Source organism: Physella acuta, unplaced genomic scaffold, assembly GCF_028476545.2.
Source record: "Physella acuta isolate Inbredline_101_S28 unplaced genomic scaffold, ASM2847654v3 ptg001330l, whole genome shotgun sequence".
NCBI classification, from domain to species: domain Eukaryota; kingdom Metazoa; phylum Mollusca; class Gastropoda; family Physidae; genus Physella; species Physella acuta.
In genome coordinates, this window is record NW_026732845.1 from 131,268 (window position 1) to 150,000 (window position 18,733).

General features: G+C 37.4%; 3 protein-coding genes across 4 annotated transcripts in view; 2 read left to right on the top strand and 1 right to left on the bottom strand.

The window, feature by feature from the left end:
* Positions 1–4,863: 4,863 nt before the first annotated feature.
* Positions 4,864–8,745, bottom strand: LOC131958499 (UPF0046 protein K07C11.7). 2 transcript variants are annotated; one of them, XM_059323581.1, is made up of 3 exons: positions 8,668–8,745; positions 6,644–7,538; positions 4,864–5,402 (listed from the first exon to the last, which is right to left on the bottom strand). In XM_059323581.1, the coding sequence occupies exons 2-3, from the start codon at positions 7,513–7,515 to the stop codon at positions 5,270–5,272; spliced, it is 1,005 nt and encodes a 334-aa protein (XP_059179564.1). In that variant the 5' UTR covers positions 7,516–7,538; positions 8,668–8,745; the 3' UTR covers positions 4,864–5,269. The 2 variants fall into 2 exon arrangements, with proteins under 2 accessions (XP_059179564.1, XP_059179563.1); XM_059323580.1 differs by having other exon boundaries at positions 8,601–8,738.
* The window catches only part of LOC131958502 (transcription elongation factor SPT4), an 84,758-nt gene continuing 74,475 nt past the window's right edge, over positions 8,451–18,733 (top strand). Inside the window, exon 1 of the mRNA XM_059323584.1 lies at positions 8,451–8,457. The gene's annotated coding sequence lies outside the window, so the exon portion shown is untranslated. The remainder of the gene's footprint in view (positions 8,458–18,733) is intronic.
* The window catches only part of LOC131958497 (serpin B3-like), a 7,059-nt gene continuing 1,190 nt past the window's right edge, over positions 12,865–18,733 (top strand). Inside the window, exons 1-6 of the mRNA XM_059323578.1 lie at positions 12,865–13,046; positions 15,604–15,733; positions 16,211–16,427; positions 16,986–17,116; positions 17,912–18,056; positions 18,645–18,733. The exon at positions 18,645–18,733 is cut by the window's right edge and continues 100 nt beyond it. Of these exons, the coding sequence (XP_059179561.1) occupies positions 12,895–13,046; positions 15,604–15,733; positions 16,211–16,427; positions 16,986–17,116; positions 17,912–18,056; positions 18,645–18,733 (864 nt within the window). The 5' untranslated portion in view covers positions 12,865–12,894. The remainder of the gene's footprint in view (positions 13,047–15,603; positions 15,734–16,210; positions 16,428–16,985; positions 17,117–17,911; positions 18,057–18,644) is intronic.

The following is an 18,733-nucleotide window of genomic DNA, read 5'->3' on the forward strand; positions in this document are numbered from 1 at the left end:
ACTCTTCATATAAAAAAGTTTATTGTCTGGGTACTTAAATTAACCAAAGCTTGATGTTACATATAATAGCATTAGTCAATGTTTATATTTTAAGCCTATGAGGTAGGCCTATATAAACTTTATATAATAGCATATTAAAAAACAATGTTTAGAAAGACAGATCTAGTTAGATTCCTTTTCAATGAAAAAAAAAATTGTACAACTCAATTATCATTAATAAAAATAGTAGCTAGTCCTAGCACTTAAGTATTATCTAGTGGACATTAACATTTTAGAAACTAAAATTATTTTTAAGTTAGCTTTTTAAACTTGAATATGAACATCTGAAATCTAAAAATATTGAACATTTTTATCAACAATGTGTGCTAAGATAAACTGAAAATACTTCCCTTTGATTCAATACATAAAATAACTCTGAAGACCTATTTCTAAAATTGTGCTTGAACATACTATGTTCTAATTGTTCAAAAATCTTAAACCAGCATTATTGTACAGTCCAATTCACTTAAGAAAAATTCAACTCATATTCATTAAAATATTGTTATACTTTGCAAATTTTAGAAAAAATGAAAATTTTAGACAAAATGAAAATTCAAGCAGTTAATACAATTGTAATATTTGAAATGTGGACTGACTTTGTGCATTCTCAAACAAACGAAGTACATTGGAATGAAAATTTAAAAAAAAAAAAAACAAAGCTGGAAATTATTAGAATTGCTGCTAACTACTATAATCACTGCCAACATTACAAAATATAAAGGAAAACAAATTGCTTATATTTTCTGAAAACTTGTATCAAAGCATGAACATTCTTAATATTTATTTAACATGTTTTTGTTACAAAACCTGTGTGTGGATGGAGAGAGAGGGTGGGGGGTTAACTTGTTATCATGTATAATCATTTCAGCAAAAAAAAATAGTTTGACAGCGACAGAGTGACCAAAGAGTTGAGCGTAAGAAATCCTTGAAGCTGACCACACGACCAGTCATGTGCTGCAGCTTATATAATGGAATGAACATGTCCTTATGCAAATATACCCTCATGAGAAGGTTGGATGGAGGGGGTTGTCCATAAACGACATCACACTACTAGGGACAAGGGGGTTCAGACTTTTGTGATGAAGTGTAACAGTGGGTGGGGAAGGGTGGTGGTTACAGACAGTGACCACATCCTTTTGCATTTAAAAAAAAAGGTAATGCTAAAAAAAGTAATGTCGCAGAAACAGGTGACCTTGGCCCATGGACTGCCTTATTCAAAAGAGAATTTTCATTTTTTACAAATCAACATTACTTTACAAAACTGAAACTCCAGGAAGATTGGTGGAATCCAGGTGTGTCTAGGTTTTAGCTTCCTTAGGGGGGGGGGGGGGGGGGTAGGCGTGGTCGAGTCGGTAAAGCTCATGTTTGCTAAACCGAAAAGTCTCGAGTTCAAACCCTCGGGCAGATGAGGCTCGTTAGCTGGGGACAGCCACTCTTCTAGGAGAAACAACTCCAAAATCAAACAACTGCTGCCTTGTAGTTTGTTCTTGGTTGGACAAAGGCTATGGAAGCAAATCCAAAAAGAAAAGCAGGCTGAAATCAAGAGTCAATGGCCTCAATGGCGCATAACCAGTTGACACGTATACTGAATTGTGTTGGAGGGGATCCCTTCCCACACTAAAATTAAGAACAAAGAAGAACACATTTTGCACCAAAGCAATAACATACATAACTTTTATCTTTTGATACAACAGAAAAAAAGCCCCCTTACAAAATTAAATCCACTGAGATGAGTAGAATCCGGGTGGGTCTAGAAATCTTTTGTGAGTCTCAACCTTTTTCTTTGCCAACGCATCTTGTCTGGTGCACACATTTTGCAACAATGTCATACTTTACAGCATTTAAAATTTTCTTTTAAACAATAGAAAAAAGTTCAAAATAAAATTAAAATTACAAAAAAAGCCCCCTTAGAAAAAAAGAGTTTGTCAATAAAACTATGAACATTCTGGGAAACCGTAACTAAAATGTAAACATGAAACATTCAAACACTCGGAAAAATTTTGTTTAACAGATGTAGTCATGATGTAGTCAAATGTCATTTTCATGTTTGCAATTTTTTTCACCCACACTTGTAAAGAAACCACAACAGAGTGGACGTGGATTACCACTTAGAGAAGCTTAAGCAAGAAAAAGTTGTATTCAGTAAAAATTGGCGACTTGGTTGCGGAGATCAAACAGAGAGAATGTTTGGTATGACAATAGAAACAAAATGTACAAAGTGAGAATGTTTCAAGGAAAATGTACAACAAAAAATGTTTATCATCAGTTCAACAGCTCAAACGTTAACAATGCTGCTTAAATGTAAGAAAATGTTTTTTGCTGTCAGTGGTTGAAAATTGGTGGATTCGGAGTCCTTTGGATAAATTAATAAATGCATAACCCTTGGCGTATTTAGGGGACGGTGTTGTCGAATGGAAGAGCGTTTGGCTGCTATCCCAAAGGTCTTGAGTTCTGATCTTGATTTAGACTTTAAATGGTGTATAAATTCATAAATTAGAAGAGCAGAAAAATATATATCTAAATTTGTTAAACGCAGTTTTTACAATAACAAATTTAAAAAATGAAGCTAAACATAAAATGACCACTGCAACTTAACATACAGAATTTATAAATCAGTGCCATGCTCTACAATATGCTGCAAGCCCTGTTTTAAGTAGGCTACATAAAAAACAAACTCAAACCAAAAGTCCCATACATAAAGAAGTAAGAAAATGGTGAAACTTTAAACAGAATGAACCTAATTTTTTTAACCATAATAAACAGAGATCAAATTTCAAACCTTAAAGAAATTTTTTGCATAAGTAATTGAGTTTATTTTAAAGGTTTCAAAATCTGACCAAATAAATTAATATTCTTTACAAACATTTCTATTTATAAAAGATTTTTTCTTTAAAGTTTAAGACTGTCAAATTACATTTATAGGCAGGTTGCTATGTATAACAGATGTCAGTATTATTGAAGTGACTGAACACATTTTAGTATTGGTATATAACAGACCTACAGGATATGTTGATTTTGTTTATTTAATAAATATATTAAAATATGAAGTTAGGGGTCATCCATAAATGACGTCACACTCGTAGGGGGGAGGGTGGTCCGTAATTTTGTGACGATGTGTGATGAGGGGGAGGGGGGGGGGGGGGTTCAGATGTTGCGAAGTCACATTTTTGCATTATAAAAAGCAATGTTAGAAAACGAATTTTAGACGTCATTTCACGCTTTAGATAACTGTTTTAATAAATTGTAATAGTTTAGACAAGATTTTGGAAAAATATCGATGTTTTAAAAAAATTCAACTGCAATTTTGAGGGGGTTGTAGGTTGAGATGTGACGTCATTTTAGGGGGGGGGGTCTGGCTTTTTGTGATGACGTGTGATGGAGGGGAGGGGGGGGAGGTAAAAATCACCAAAAAAAGCGTGACGTCATTTATGGATGACTCTTAGGTACATTACTTAACTCTTAATCTAAATAATGAGATTATTTGAAATTTATTATACCAATTTATTTTATAAAATGATTTATTTTAAGCAACGTAAATCATACAAAAAAAGTGTTTTTATCAAAAATATAATTTTTAATTACAACTTTTTTATAAGGAGTCATGTCCATTATACCTTTACAATCTTAATGTTTAAAATTCTCATCAAAATATAATTATTAATTTTTTTTTAAATATAAAACAACTCTTCGTGTCCGTCATACCTTTAGCTAAAGTTACATAGAAACAACATGTCAAATTTTATTAAAACTCTGTGGGTTATTATAAAAATCACAGGCGATATAATAACAAATTGTCATTCATTTTGTATATTTTACAATGGCTACCAGTTGTTTGCGTATAACTAAACAGGGCATAACCACCTTTTTTTTTAATACACTAATATGTTTGATTCATAAAGATATTCGTTAATTATAAAAGCATTTATTCTCTTTTTATAAATATGCTAAAAACATACATTACTAAAAAAATACAACAGTATCAAATTTGTACAAGTATCATTAAAAAAGAAAGTCTGTTACATGGCATTGCAAGAAACAGCAATCAAAATTTCAAAGATATATATCACATTACTTGTCAGTCATAGTTACACTGGATTTAATAGTGAAATACATAAAACAACATGGTAGAATGTACTAAACAGATACAATATACTGTCATAATGAGTTATAAAAAAACTACATATACCAGCAGCTGAATAAAAGCTATGCACCCACAACCTGATACGGATAATAACATCCAATAAGATATACAACAATATCTTTATAAATATGGTTATAATATCAGTCAGTATTTCTCATGAAGATCTTTTCAATAAAATTAAGGCTTAAAATTCCAGCAGTTCGTTATTCAATTAAGTATTAAAATTAAATGATTAAATTGCTGCTTTTTTTATTACTGTATTTATAGACTATAAAAAAATAGAAGTACAACTTTCCAACAAATCAATTAGATTTTTTTATATAAATAAAAGCTTAATACCATGTGATTTGTCCAAGTAAAATATTTACTGGCCTAAAACATTGATAGAATGCCACCTATTAAAAATTAAGTATTAAATGATTTAATAGCACATCACCAAAATGTATAATGCATAAATTTCTAACTATATATAGAACTAATGAGATATTTTACTAAAAAAAAACTGTTACTGTTACTCTGTGTAATCATCTATAAATAAAAATTATAACGTTCCTCAGAAAATGAGTTCAGATTTTATTTATATTTTGTTATGTTTCAAGGGGGAACTACAAAATGTGATGCAACTTTTATTTTACTTCAAATGTAAAACTGTTGATTATCAGAAGTCATGGTTAATTAAGATAGCAGTGATGTGATTTTAGGTGGCATCTGGCTGTATATAACAACCAAGGGGAGGGAATAAGATAATTGCACAGTAAGAGTAGCAGTTATTCAAGGTATAAAAATATAAGTATTATACTAATATTTACTTTAAATGTTGCAATAAAGAAATATTTAGCATTTCAAATAATATCTTTGTATTTAATGAATACAAAAGAACAACAAAGAAACATACCTACCCATAAAAATCTACTTAAAAACCCATAAAGAACTTATGTAAAAGTTTATTACATGAATATTTTGTATTTTATAAACTGAAAATCAAGTTGACTTCCAGATACCAATAATATAAAATATGTATGTATCAAACTGACTGAAACAGCGCAAAGCAAAAATAACTGTTTTAACTGAGCACAAATCTCCAGAAAATCACTTGTTAGTATAAAAGTCAAAAATATGAGGCCGTTTGAATGTGGCATATGCTGAGTTTGAGAAAGTCACACCCTTTTTGGTGAGAACACCATTTGCCTCATGAACGTGTCCAAACAAATGAAGATGAGGTCTGAAAGAAATGGAAAAGAAATCAAACAATGATGAACACTATTATTTATTCAAACAGGACTAACTATGTTGCTGTAATGAGCACAAGCTTTTAATAGGTTAAGTCTCAAGGTACCTGACTTTACTGATGGTCCATAGGCCAAGTGAAGTAGAGTTCACCTGTTTCTTTGACCCTGGCATATGAAGGGATAATGAGGTCAGTACTAAGCCCAGTTGCCTTTACTTTCCCTATCGTGAGTTAGGTACCCATCTGTGCTGGGTGGACTCAGGGACTTGAACCCGGATTCTAACTCAAGACTTTCATCATGTTACAAACCAGCGTATGAGTTTACTTCCGAAGGTAGCCAGACTTATTTACTAAATTTTAAGTCAACAATCCAAAACATCCAAAGCTAAAAAATGTGTGAAGTTGGATAGAACTTTGAACTCAAAGATTTGAACATACAACTACACCAAATTAATCTTTTTTTGCAATGTGTGGTTCAACCCTCAATAAAAGTGTAATGTAAAAGAATAATTTGGATCCAGCTTAAACAGGTTGCCTAAACAACAAAGCCAATTGATAATGCTTTAAATAAAGTTGAACCAGACAAACTGTTGTTTTTTTGTTTTTATTAAAACAAGTTAATAAAAAGTCTAGTGACAAATTAAGCGCAATTTCCTTATGTTATCCATAACAATTTTAAATCGAGATAAATCATATATTCAGCAAATTTTTTGCGACCGAACGAAAGGATATTTTTGAAAACTTTCTTCGGCAATATTGTTCTAAATTATGGCAGGAATCGATTGGTAAATGTTTCAAGTCGCTAAGTGGTCTGGTTGCCGAGATATGGGCCAAAAACTGCATTTTTTCGAGGTTTTTTGGCTTTTCCGGGAAATCCAGGAAGGAATTCCGGGAATTTTTTTCTCCCACAATCATCCTCGGAACTTGCTTAACATATTTGCTTTTGGAAGTAGTCCTCGATATTGCTTCGTTGAGGAGGAGATACGACTTAAAGCTGCAGACACACATCCATCCATTCATCCATCCAGAAATAACGAATTAATAATCGCAATTGTCAGTATGGAAATAGCGCTAACAAGAGTGGGTTTTTTTTTCTACCAAAGTTGTTGTCAGGGATTGCAACTATAAAGCTTCAATACAACTTGAGGACCCACTGGTTTTATAGAAGTACCTAGAAAAGCACATTTTTTATTATTATTTGGTAACTGAAACATTCTGGAAGGTTAAATACTTACTTGATTCTGATGAGCACTTCATCTTTCAAGTGTGGACAGCCCCAATGAGATTGTCCTGGGTGTTCAACGCCACAGACATCACAACAAGAGCTGGGGAGAACCTTGTGTAAGGCATTTGTTACCCCAGGAATATTACGGGTAGTCCAGTCAGTTGCCAGGTCTAGAATTCCATATGGAGGGGTGTGGGTTATGAGTACATCCGTTTTCGATGGTATGTCTCGCCAATGTGCTGCGATTTTTCTAGACGTGCAAATAAAACCCCTGGCATTTGTCATAAGCCTGAATGGAGTGTATGGTGCTCCATAAAAATTAATTCCTTCATAAGTGTATGAAGAATTGTATAGATAAACTGCTGAGATGAGGCGAGATTGAACAGCTTGTAACTTTTTCCCATCCAATGAAATTTCATGATTTCCAGCAACAAAGAGCTTCACTTTGTGAGGAAAGCGATCAAAGAAATCATTCATCAACTGTATTATTTCTTCAAAGTTGTCTGATCTAAAAATGCCCCCGGAATGCTTTGACCAATCAAAATCACCGGAATGAACGAGAATATCACCGCAAGGAATCTCATAAGCGCTGGAGTAGGAACTGCACACGTTGCTCAGAAAAAACCCACCCTTGTGGAAAACATCGCTGTTCTGTTCAAAAAGGGAGCTGGACTGCCTCTCAAAGGCAGCAACCCCTTTCTCATCTACAATCTGATTAGGGGTGTCGCTGCTTAAACTTCTTCGTATAGAAATGTTCCCACTGATTGGACGTGGTGGTGTTAAGGCATTGTGGTTGAGATGGGTATCTGATATGTGCACTATCCTTACAACAGGGGTTGATGCTGTTGCTGACTTAACATGGCCGACTCGAATAACATCCATTTTGTGTTGAGTTCATGTTTTATCTAGAAATAAAAGAAACCTATTACAATTTTGTATTGCACTAACATATTTAAATAAACACTAGGCAATATGATTTGTCAAACGTCATGGTTTATTGTTTAGTTTATATCTACATCAAGTTAAAAGCATATTGTATTTGTAAGTTGTAACACTGTGTTTCGACTTGCTACATGAAGGGAAAAAAAACTTGTCCCATAAGTTTATTGCTAATAAGTTTTGTTTTTCTAGATGTGTAGGCCTATATTATACATGTCGCAACTGTAAATGCGGTGTAATAATAACATCCTCTTCTTTGGTTTTCAAATCACAATAAATTGAAACTATAGTATAAATTATAGACCTACAATATCCCTACCCCTAGCACTTAGGCCTAAGTACTAGTACTATGTAGGCTAAATAAATATACTAGGCCTAATTACTAATTACTAAAATAAATAGGACAAACTCATAAATTTAATATTTATTTAAGCCTATGAATATATGCTAATATGAATAATATTGGTAATTTATCGTCTTTGGTACGTAATATCCGCAATGGCTAGTAATGTGAAAGAAAGGTAACTCATAACAATATAGAGATAGGCCTGCATTAACATTTTAGTAGTTATTTCACATTTTTAGGAGCATTTAATATTAATAACTAAATAGGCCCTATAGATAGGCTACAGTTTCGTTTGAGTTTAACCATTAACGATTAACCAGTTTATGAGTTTAACTTTACTTTAAAGTTTAAGTTTTACAAACTATCATCAAACTACTCAACTGAAACAACTTTGACTGTCTACTAGTCTAGTGTCTACTCAGCTACTGTCTACACTCTACAGTCTACTGACACTCGCACTGTCTCACTCAACTGTTACTGTACTGTAGTCTGTAGAATACTAGACTCTAGAATCTAGATCTAGATCTAGAATCTAGATCTAGACTGCACTCAACTGTTAAACTGTTTACTCACTTGCTTTGTTTACTGTTATAAACTTAAAGTTTATTATTTAAATATTAAACTAAACTGAAATGTGAAATCTATTCTGAAATCCGAATACAATTTTAAAAAGCTTTAATACTTCGCCTTTTCCAGCACTAGTTCTCTAAGGTAAGACAAAAACTTAGTTGCATATGCGTAGAAATTACATTTTGAAAGGCCTCTCCTTATCAACAATCCCGTTTTTTGTTATCATTGCCAAAATATTTCGATGTCGCCATTTTTATTTATTAACTTCTCAATGGGAATTTTCAGGGCTAAAATTAGCTCTTATTTTAAAATCGAGTTTTATAGGCCTAAAGAAAGGCTGGCGATACTAATTGTTGTATAATGACATCTGAAATTTTAATCATTTAAAGTTAGGCATAAAATGCACAGGTACCAAAATTATTCAGTTTTTATAATTGCACATATTTTTTTAATTTAGTAGGATTCAAATGTATTTATGTTTTATATAGATATATCTAATCTATATTCTCAGTTTAGTCGATACTTTAGGAATAGTTGGAGCACATTACAAATAGTTGTATGCGTTCGATACTATTTTATATTATATTTTCGCAATATTCTTTCGCACTTTAATTTAGCGTCAATTTTTGTGTATTATTCTTTCTTCCAGGTATCTCACCCTCAAAGAAAGTCTACCGCCCCCCCCCCCCCAGCCCGAACAAAATGGAATTTTTATAGAAAATATATACTTTTAACCAGAGGCGTAGCGACCCTTCCCGGCGCCCGGGGACAAACTTTCGATTTGCACCCCCCCCTCGAACTTTTTATTTGCATCCCCCTCTCAAACTTTCGATTTGCACCCCCCCCCCTCCAACTTTTCATTTGCAACCCCCCCCCCCCCTCAAACTTTCAATTTGGCGCCCCCCCCCTAAGGTCGGCGTCCCCCCCTTCCCCCCCCCCCCCCGCCCTCCCCCCTCGCTACGCCTCTGCTTTTAACAGTGTCTGCCCCCCCCCCCCCCCCGGAGAAAAAAAGTCTGGAAGAAACACTGCTGCCCGGTGGTTCAAACTTGAACTTGTGACTTTTTTGGTTTGGGGATCGTTCAAAAATGTCGTCAAACTTAAAGGCGCGGGAGGGTGGGAGGGGGGGGGGGGGGGGTCGAAAAGTGTGACTTTTTTTTTTTTTTTTTTTTTTGAAAACTGTAAATTGTAATTTAAAAATTGATTGAAATACTCTATTTTAACCTAGTTCAGTCAATATTTTAGAAAGAAAAAATAAACTGCAATCACACGCATGCCACTCCAGTTCAACCACACCCATGCAACCAAACCCATACAACCACACCCATGCAACCAAACCCATACAACCCCACCCATACAACCCCACCCATACAACCCCACCCATACAACCAAACCCATACAACCACACCCATACAACCCCACCCATACAACCCCACCCATACAACCCCACCCATACAACCACATCCATACAACCACACCCATACAACCACACCCATACAACCACACCCATACAACCACACCCATACAACCCCACCCATACAACCTCACCCATACAACCACACCCATACAACCACACCCATACAACCACACCCATACAACCCCACCCATACAACCACACCCATACAACCCCACCCATACAACCACACCCATACAACCACACCCATACAACCACACCCATACAACCACACCCATACAACCACACCCATACAACCCCACCCATACAACCTCACCCATACAACCCCACCCATACAACCACATCCACACAACCACATCCACACAACCACACCCATACAACCACACCCATACAACCACACCCATACAACCACACCCATACAACCACACCCATACAACCAAACCCATACAACCACACCCATACAACCACACCCATACAACCACACCCATACAACCAAACCCATACAACCCCACCCATACAACCACACCCATACAACCACACCCATACAACCACATCCTCACAACCACACCCATACAACCACACCCATACAACCACACCCATACAACCCCACCCATACAACCCCACCCATACAACCTCACCCATACAACCCCACCCATACAACCCCACCCATACAACCACACCCATACAACCCCACCCATACAACCTCACCCATACAACCCCACCCATACAACCTCACCCATACAACCACACCCATACAACCCCACCCATACAACCCCACCCATACAACCTCACCCATACAACCACACCCATACAACCCCACCCATACAACCACACCCATACAACCACATCCACACAACCACATCCACACAACCACATCCACACAACCACACCCATACAACCCCACCCATACAATCTCACCCATACAACCACACCCATACAACCCCACCCATACAACCAAACCCATACAACCACACCCATACAACCCCACCCATACAACCACACCCATACAACCACACCCATACAACCACACCCATACAACCAAACCCATACAACCACACCCATGCAACCACACCCATACAACCACACCCATACAACCACAACCATACAACCACACCCACACAACCACACCCATACAACCACACCCATACAACCACATCCACACAACTACACCCACCTCATACACCCCCTTCATATCAGATCTCCCAACCTCCCCCGCCCTCCTACGCCAACTTCATTATACACACGATTAACCTAATTAGTTGTAATTATTGATTTTATCAACAACACCAAGCTCACACGCTCACACGGTCATCTCCCTGACCACCAGCTGGTACACCTGTATTTCACGTGCGATAACCACTTACCTTATAAAACCAATATTATCTAATTACCTTATAACCACTCCCCCACTCCAAACAATGCAACTCATTTATGATCATCCGTCCACTACAACTCTAGATAAATTATTTAATTACATTTTTCTAGTACTTGCGGTCGTTCTTGCATTGTTTTTGCAAATATGAACTGCACATTGGTCTGAAAATTGCATACTTTCGATTCATTCTTCCTCGTTTAGTTTATTGTTTGTTTTTATATTTTATAGAAAATTTATCACAAATTTTATATTGAACAATGGTGAAATGGGCATCATATTGATGGTAAATTTATCGAAAAATATACTACTTTTTTTAAAAAAGTTTGTTTATTTATTTATTTATTTTTTTTATATTGCTAAAAAAATCGAATTTCAAGCCAAGTTTCGCTATCAGCAGTTAGATCTATTATTAGCTGTCAAGTGATAGCCGATAAATAAAAATAAAAGAAACGCGCGTCCAGCTTCCACTGCATTGTATTATAAAATTTTAGTTTTCACCAACCGGGCAGCCACCAACTGCTTGATAAATAGCCCTAATAAATTAATTAATTAATTAATAGATTTTTAAAAGTAGTTCGGTAAAAGTCGATCAAAATTACCAAATAAAGTTACCACAAGAAAGTGGCTCCTTTAAATCTTTCACGACGTCATCGTAGCAACAACACGTCAAAGGATATAAGAAAAATGCGTACCAGATAAATGCGCAACCAAAAAATCAAACCAAAAAAATGCGCTAATACAAAATTAGTATACTGATATCTAGTCTTCTTTTGGTCATATGTCATGATATGTTGTTTAAGTGTGCTATATTTTACATGTAATCGCTTATTATCAAAGCTTTTGAATAACTTTTTTTTTAAAATTCCCTTGCGCACTTTTCGCGCATTTTTCTTGTTAACTAAAGTTCAGTATCAGTTGAGCCAAATGCTCAACCCGCCTCCCCCTAAACTTCATAGATGCACCCTAACCCTTACTCACATCAGGTTTTTGAACGCACTTAAAAAGGTTATTAGTTGTTTTTTTTTCTCTTCTTCTTAAAGACCAAAATATCCGATGGATGAAAAACAAATACTGCTGTATCCACGAGTGAAAATCTATTTTTATTTCCACAACAGACATAAATTACACGGGATTGGCTAGTAAGTGACCTGTTACAAATTACTATTGACTTTTTGGTTGGTATAAAAGTGTTTTAATTACAGGGGTAGTAACTAGTTTGTTGCAGCTAAGGTATGTAATTTTAAGACTTTTTGCTTGCATTGCCTTAAAATAATATAATTTTCGTGTTCATTTTAACATTAAAGAATTTTTATAGGAAAATATTGTATGTATGTATTTGTTTATTTAATTTTACACAGCTTTAAGAAATGGAAAAGGTCAAAATATTCATAGAAGGATGTTTCTCTGTTAAAGAGAAACAATAACAGCTATTTAATGAAATCACGTTTTAGAAATAATACAGAAGATGTACTTTACTTTTTTTAAATGTTATTATAATCACTTTTTTTCCGCTAAATTAAACTAGAAAATATTAAAAAGGGAGTTAACTATGTTTTCCCGTGACAGTTGAATTAACTCAGTTCTAGTTCTTGATTTGTCTTTACTGCTAGAAAAGACGCAATGTTGTTCCTGGCGTTTCTCCTTTTATCGGCCACTGGGCATTTGGCCGTGGGTCAGATAAAGACACTAAGTAGGGATGCAACAGTCTTTTCGCAGCATCTGTATCAAAGAGTTGCTTTAGATAAGGAGAATGTTGTGTACTCACCCTTTAGGTAAGACTATGTGTGGGTGTGTGCAGATGTGTGGGTAGATGTGTGGGTATGGGCAGGTGTATGTGAGTGGGGATCAGTGTGTGGTTTGTATGAGTTAGTTTGAGTGGGAGTAGGTTTGTGGGTGATGGGTGTGGGTATGTGCTGTGTATCTGGGTAGGTGTGGAGATGTGTGGATGTAGATGTGAGTAGGTGTGTGCAGATGTTTGTCGGTGAGTCCTACTGTGTGTGTGTGTGTGTGTGTGTGTGTGTGTGTGCGAGTGGAGATGTGTACGTGTAGATGTATGTGAATGTGATGGTTTAGGTACAGATTTATGTGCACATTATATTTTCACATGTACAATCTCGTTGTAAATGTAAATGTGTATATTAGTCCGGAAGTAGGGACGAATACCATTAAGACTAAGTCCCAACTACGGATCAACTTGGGCTAGAACCCCCGCACCTGGGTTAGAACCTACACACCAGGGTTAGAACTTACATACCTGGGTTAGAACCTACACACCAGGGTTAGAACTTACATACCTGGGCTAGAACCTACACACCTGGGCTAGAACCTACACACCTGGGCTAGAACCTACACACCTGGGCTAGAACCTACACACCTGGGCTAGAACCTACACACCTGGGCTAGAACCTACACACCTGGGCTAGAACCTACATACCTGGGTTAGAACCTACACACCTGGGTTAAACTTACACACCTGGGCTCGAACCTACACACCTGGGCTAGAACCTACACACCTGGGCTAGAACCTACACAAATGAGCTAGAACCTACTGGGCTAGAACCTACTGGGCTAGAACATACACACCTGGGCTAGAACCTACTGAGCTAGAACCTACACACTTGAGCTAGAACCTACTGGGCTAGAACCTAAACACCTGGGCTAGAACCTAAACACCTGGGCTAGAATCTACTGGGCTAGAACCTACTGGGCTAGGACCTACACACCTGGGCTAGAACCTACACACCTGGGCTAGAACCTACTGGGCTAGAACCTACTGGGCTAGAACCTACTGGGCTAGAACCTACACACCTGGGCTAGAACCTACACACCTGGGCTAGAACCTACACACCTGGGTTAGAACTTACACACCTGGGCTAGAACCTACACACCTGGGCTAGAACCTACACACCTGGGTTAGAACTTACACACCTGGGCTAGAACCTATACACCTGGGCTAGAACCTACACACCTGGGCTAGAACCTACTGGGCTAGAACCTACTGGGCTAGAACCTACACACCTGGGTTAGAACTTACACACCTGGGCTAGAACCTATACACCTGGGCTAGAACCTACACACCTGGGCTAGAACCTACATACCTGGGCTAGAACCTACACACCTGGGCTAGAACCTACACACGTAGGCTAGAACCTACACAACTGGACTAGAACCTACACACGTAGGCTAGAACCTACATACCTGGGTTAGAACCTACACACCTGGGTTAGAACCTACACACCTGGGTTAAACTTACACACCTGGGTTCGAACCTAAACACTTGGGCTAGAACCTACACACCTGGGCTAGAACCTACATACCTGGGTTAGAACCTACACACCTGGGTTAGAACCTACACACCTGGGTTAAACTTACACACCTGGGCTAGAACCTACACACCTGGGTTAAACTTACACACTTGGGCTAGAACCTACACAACTGGACTAGAACCTACATACCTGGGTTAGAACCTACACACCTGGGTTAGAACCTACACACCTGGGTTAAACTTACATACCTGGGTTAGAACCTACACACCTGGGTTAGAACCTACACACCTGGGCTAGAACCTACATACCTGGGTTAGAACCTACACACCTGGGTTAGAACCTACACACCTGGGTTAAACTTACATACCTGGGTTAGAACCTACACACCTGGGCTAGAACCTACATACCTGGGTTAGAACCTACACACCTGGGTTAGAACCTACACACCTGGGTTAAACTTACATACCTGGGTTAGAACCTACACACCTGGGTTAGAACCTACACACCTGGGCTAGAACCTACACACCTGGGCTAGAACCTACTGGGTTAGAACCTACACACCTGGGTTAGAACCTACACACCTGGGTTAGAACCTACACACCTGGGCTAGAACCTACTGGGCTAGAACCTACACACCTGGGCTAGAACCTACACACCTGGGCTAGAACCTACACACCTGGGCTAGAACCTACACACCTGGGCTAGAACCTACTGGGCTAGAACCTACACACCTGGGCTAGAACCTACGCACCTGGGCTAGAACCTACATACCTGGGCTAGAACCTACTGGGCTAGAACCTACACACCTGGGCTAGAACCTACGCACCTGGGCTAGAACCTACTGGGCTAGAACCTACTGGGCTAGAACCTATATGGCTAGAACCTACACACCTTTGCTAGAACCTTATGGGCTAGAACCTACTGGGCTAGAACCTACACACCTGGTCTAGAAACCTACACACCTGGGCTAGAACCAACACACCAACCTGTCCTGACTTAACCTATCTACAACACTACAACCCACTAACCGCTGACAACTGACGCCTCTCTTGTCCCATGTCAGCATCCACTCAGCCATGTCTATGGCGATGCTGGGTGCAAAGGGCGAGACCCGCTCACAGATGCTGAAGACACTGGGCTACAACACACACTGGGTCTGGCCCAACGCCGACTACAGGATGCTCACTCAAGAGGTACTCACGTTTAGAAGTTGAAGCTGTGTGTTAAAACCTAAGGTTGAGGGTTATTGTTCCCCCCCCCCCCATTTTTTTTTTGCTAACTGGTCGATAAGTTTCACGCCGTCATTACCATGATCGTCATCTTTTACCATATATAAAATTCTTTCTTACCGTTATTAGTATTACCATAGTCATCATCGTTTTGACTATCATCGTTATCGCCATCAGCATCATTAGCAGCATCGTTACCAGAATCACTATGATCATTTTCATTATCACCAACGTTCAATTTTTTCCGCTTATCATCGTCGTTTTCACTATCACCATCATCAGCATAATCATCGTTTCCATTATCACCATCATCATCAACACATATTCATATATTCCTATATACTTGTATGTTTGAACTCGAGACTTTCGGTTTAGCAGTCTACGCTCTACCGCTAGACCACGCCATCCCATACTTCACTTAACAACCTTCATCTCCACCAGCTGAACAGTGTACCATTCGTTGACATCCGCATCGCCAATGCTGTGTACACCAACCCCTCCCTGACCATCAAGCCAACCTACCAGGCGATGGTCAAGAAAGATTTCTTCGCCATGTTTGACCATCTCAACTTCGCCTACCCGGGCGGACCTGAAAAACCCATCAACGACTTCATTGCCAACGCTACAGAGGACCTGATCCAAGATATGGTTCCAAAAGGTAGATACATGGTGTCTGGTCTTAAGTTTTATTCATATTGGAACCAAATTAATTCGTATTTTAATTATTTATAAATGTACATTCGCAATTTATAAAGGATATTATGCATAATTTCATAATTTATATATATATATATATATATATATATATATATATATATATATATATTTATTTATTTATATATGTATATATATGTATATGTATGTATATATGTATGTATGTATGTATATATATATGTTTATATATATATATATATATATATATATATATATATATATATATATATATATATATATATATATATATATATATATATATATATATATATATAGGCTATTACTGCTTTTTTAGGTGTTTAATGCACACAAAAAATAAAAAAAAATAAAAAGAATCGAAATAAGTAATTGTTAAAATGGCATGAGAGGCAAAAATATTAACTGCATCTGGAAAATATGTTAAAAGCAAGGAAATAAACAGGACTCTGTAGGTGTATGTTAGATTTTAAAATGTTTTAACTTCAACTGTATTTTTTTCTTGGGTTTTCTTTTTCTCTTACAGGAAGTATAAGCATGGACACACAGCTGATGCTACTCAGTGCAATCTTCTTCAACGGAACTTGGGAAAAGAAATTTTTACCGGAGTCAACAACGAAACAAACCTTTTACAAACTGGGAAATAAAATTGTTGATGTAGGATTATTTTTTTAAAGTTATTAATCTGACTAAAATGTTACAAACTGTCAAACACACACAAAAATGTATTAATCATTCAGTCGAGGATATGTTATGTTTCGTAAATCCGGAGCGACAACTTCATAAAAATAACGTCCGCTCTAAACCAAAAATAATCATCATTATCATTAGCATCATAGGGGTCGGCGTGGTCGAGTCGGTAAAGCTCATTGTTGCTAAACCCTCGGACAGATGAGGCTCGTTAGCTGGGGACAGCCAAAATCAAACAACTGTTCCCCTTGTTCCCTTGTAGTTTGTTCTTGGTTGAACAAATGCTATGGAAGCAAATCCAAAAAGACAAGCAGGCTGAAATCGGAGGCAATGGCCTCAATGGCGCATAACCAGTTGACACGTAATCCTTAATTGTGATGGAATCGTGGTCGAGTCAGCAAAGCTCATAGTTGATAAATTCGAAAAAAGTTCAAACCCTCTGGCAGATAAGGCTCGATCCCTCCCAACACTAAAAATTAAGAACGAAGAAGAAGATTAGCATCATCATTATCAGAATAATAATTTGTATTATTAATATTATTATTATTAGTAGTAGTAGTAGTATTGTTATTATTATTTTGCCTATTATTGTTGTTATTATTGTTATTATTATTATTATTATTATTATTATTATTATTATTATTATTATTATTATTATTATTATTATTATTATTATTATTATTATTATTATTATTATTATCATTATTATTATTATTATTAACGTAGTTGCTCTTGTTGTTAATTAATTAACTATTATTACAGGTGGACATGATGAATGACAACAGAACAATGAACTACAAGCAAGATAACTCTATGGCCGTGGACGTGGTTGAAATGCCGTTCAAGGGCGGGAGGATAAGTCTGTACATCGCCCTACCCCACAAGATGGACGGGATCACTAGTTTGGGTACGTGCACATGAGCGTTTACGTTGGTCACAGCTTGTCTTAAATGGTGGTGGTGTGACTTGTAGCACATACCAACGTTCATTTAGAACTGAATACAACACATACATATGTGTGTGGGGGGGATCAGGTTTGTGTGAGGGAGTGCGTGCTCATGTGTGTGTGCCTGAGTGCGTGTAGGTATGTATTTATATTCCTCTCTTCGTAAGATAAACCGGTTGAAATTTTCCGGGGGTGGGGGATGCACTAAATTTTCCAGGGGGGGGGGCACTGGTAAAAGTATGTTTTTTCTACATGAATCCCCTATTTCGTTTGGGGGGGGGGGGGCGGTAGACGTTCTTCAGACCTCCCCCTTCCCCCCCCCCCCCCCCCACCACCACCAACCCTGAATAGATGCCTGAAAGAAACTCTTAAAATAATTATTTAACTCTAACTAGTTGTTCCTTCCTTCGACAGAGAAAGAGTTATCTAACCCTAACTAGTTGTTCCTTCCTTCGACAGAGAAAGAGTTATCTAACCCTAACTAGTTGTTCCTTCCTTCGACAGAGAAAGAGTTATCTAACCCTAACTAGTTGTTCCTTCCTTCGACAGAGAAAGAGTTATCTAACCCTGACAAAGTGTTCCAGCTTTTCTTGAATCTATCGCCAACGAAAGTCCAGTTCAGCGTACCCAAGTTCAAG

What these genes read in the sequence shown, in the direction of transcription:
- LOC131958499 (XM_059323581.1), bottom strand. Translation starts at nt 7,515, where the DNA reads ATGGATGTTATTCGAGTCGGCCATGTTAAGTCAGCAACAGCATCAACC. An exon ending in GAAGTGCTCATCAGAATCAA is followed by an intron (nt 5,403 to 6,643) that starts GTAAGTATTTAA and finishes CATTTCTTTCAG; the next exon opens with ACCTCATCTTCATTTGTTTG.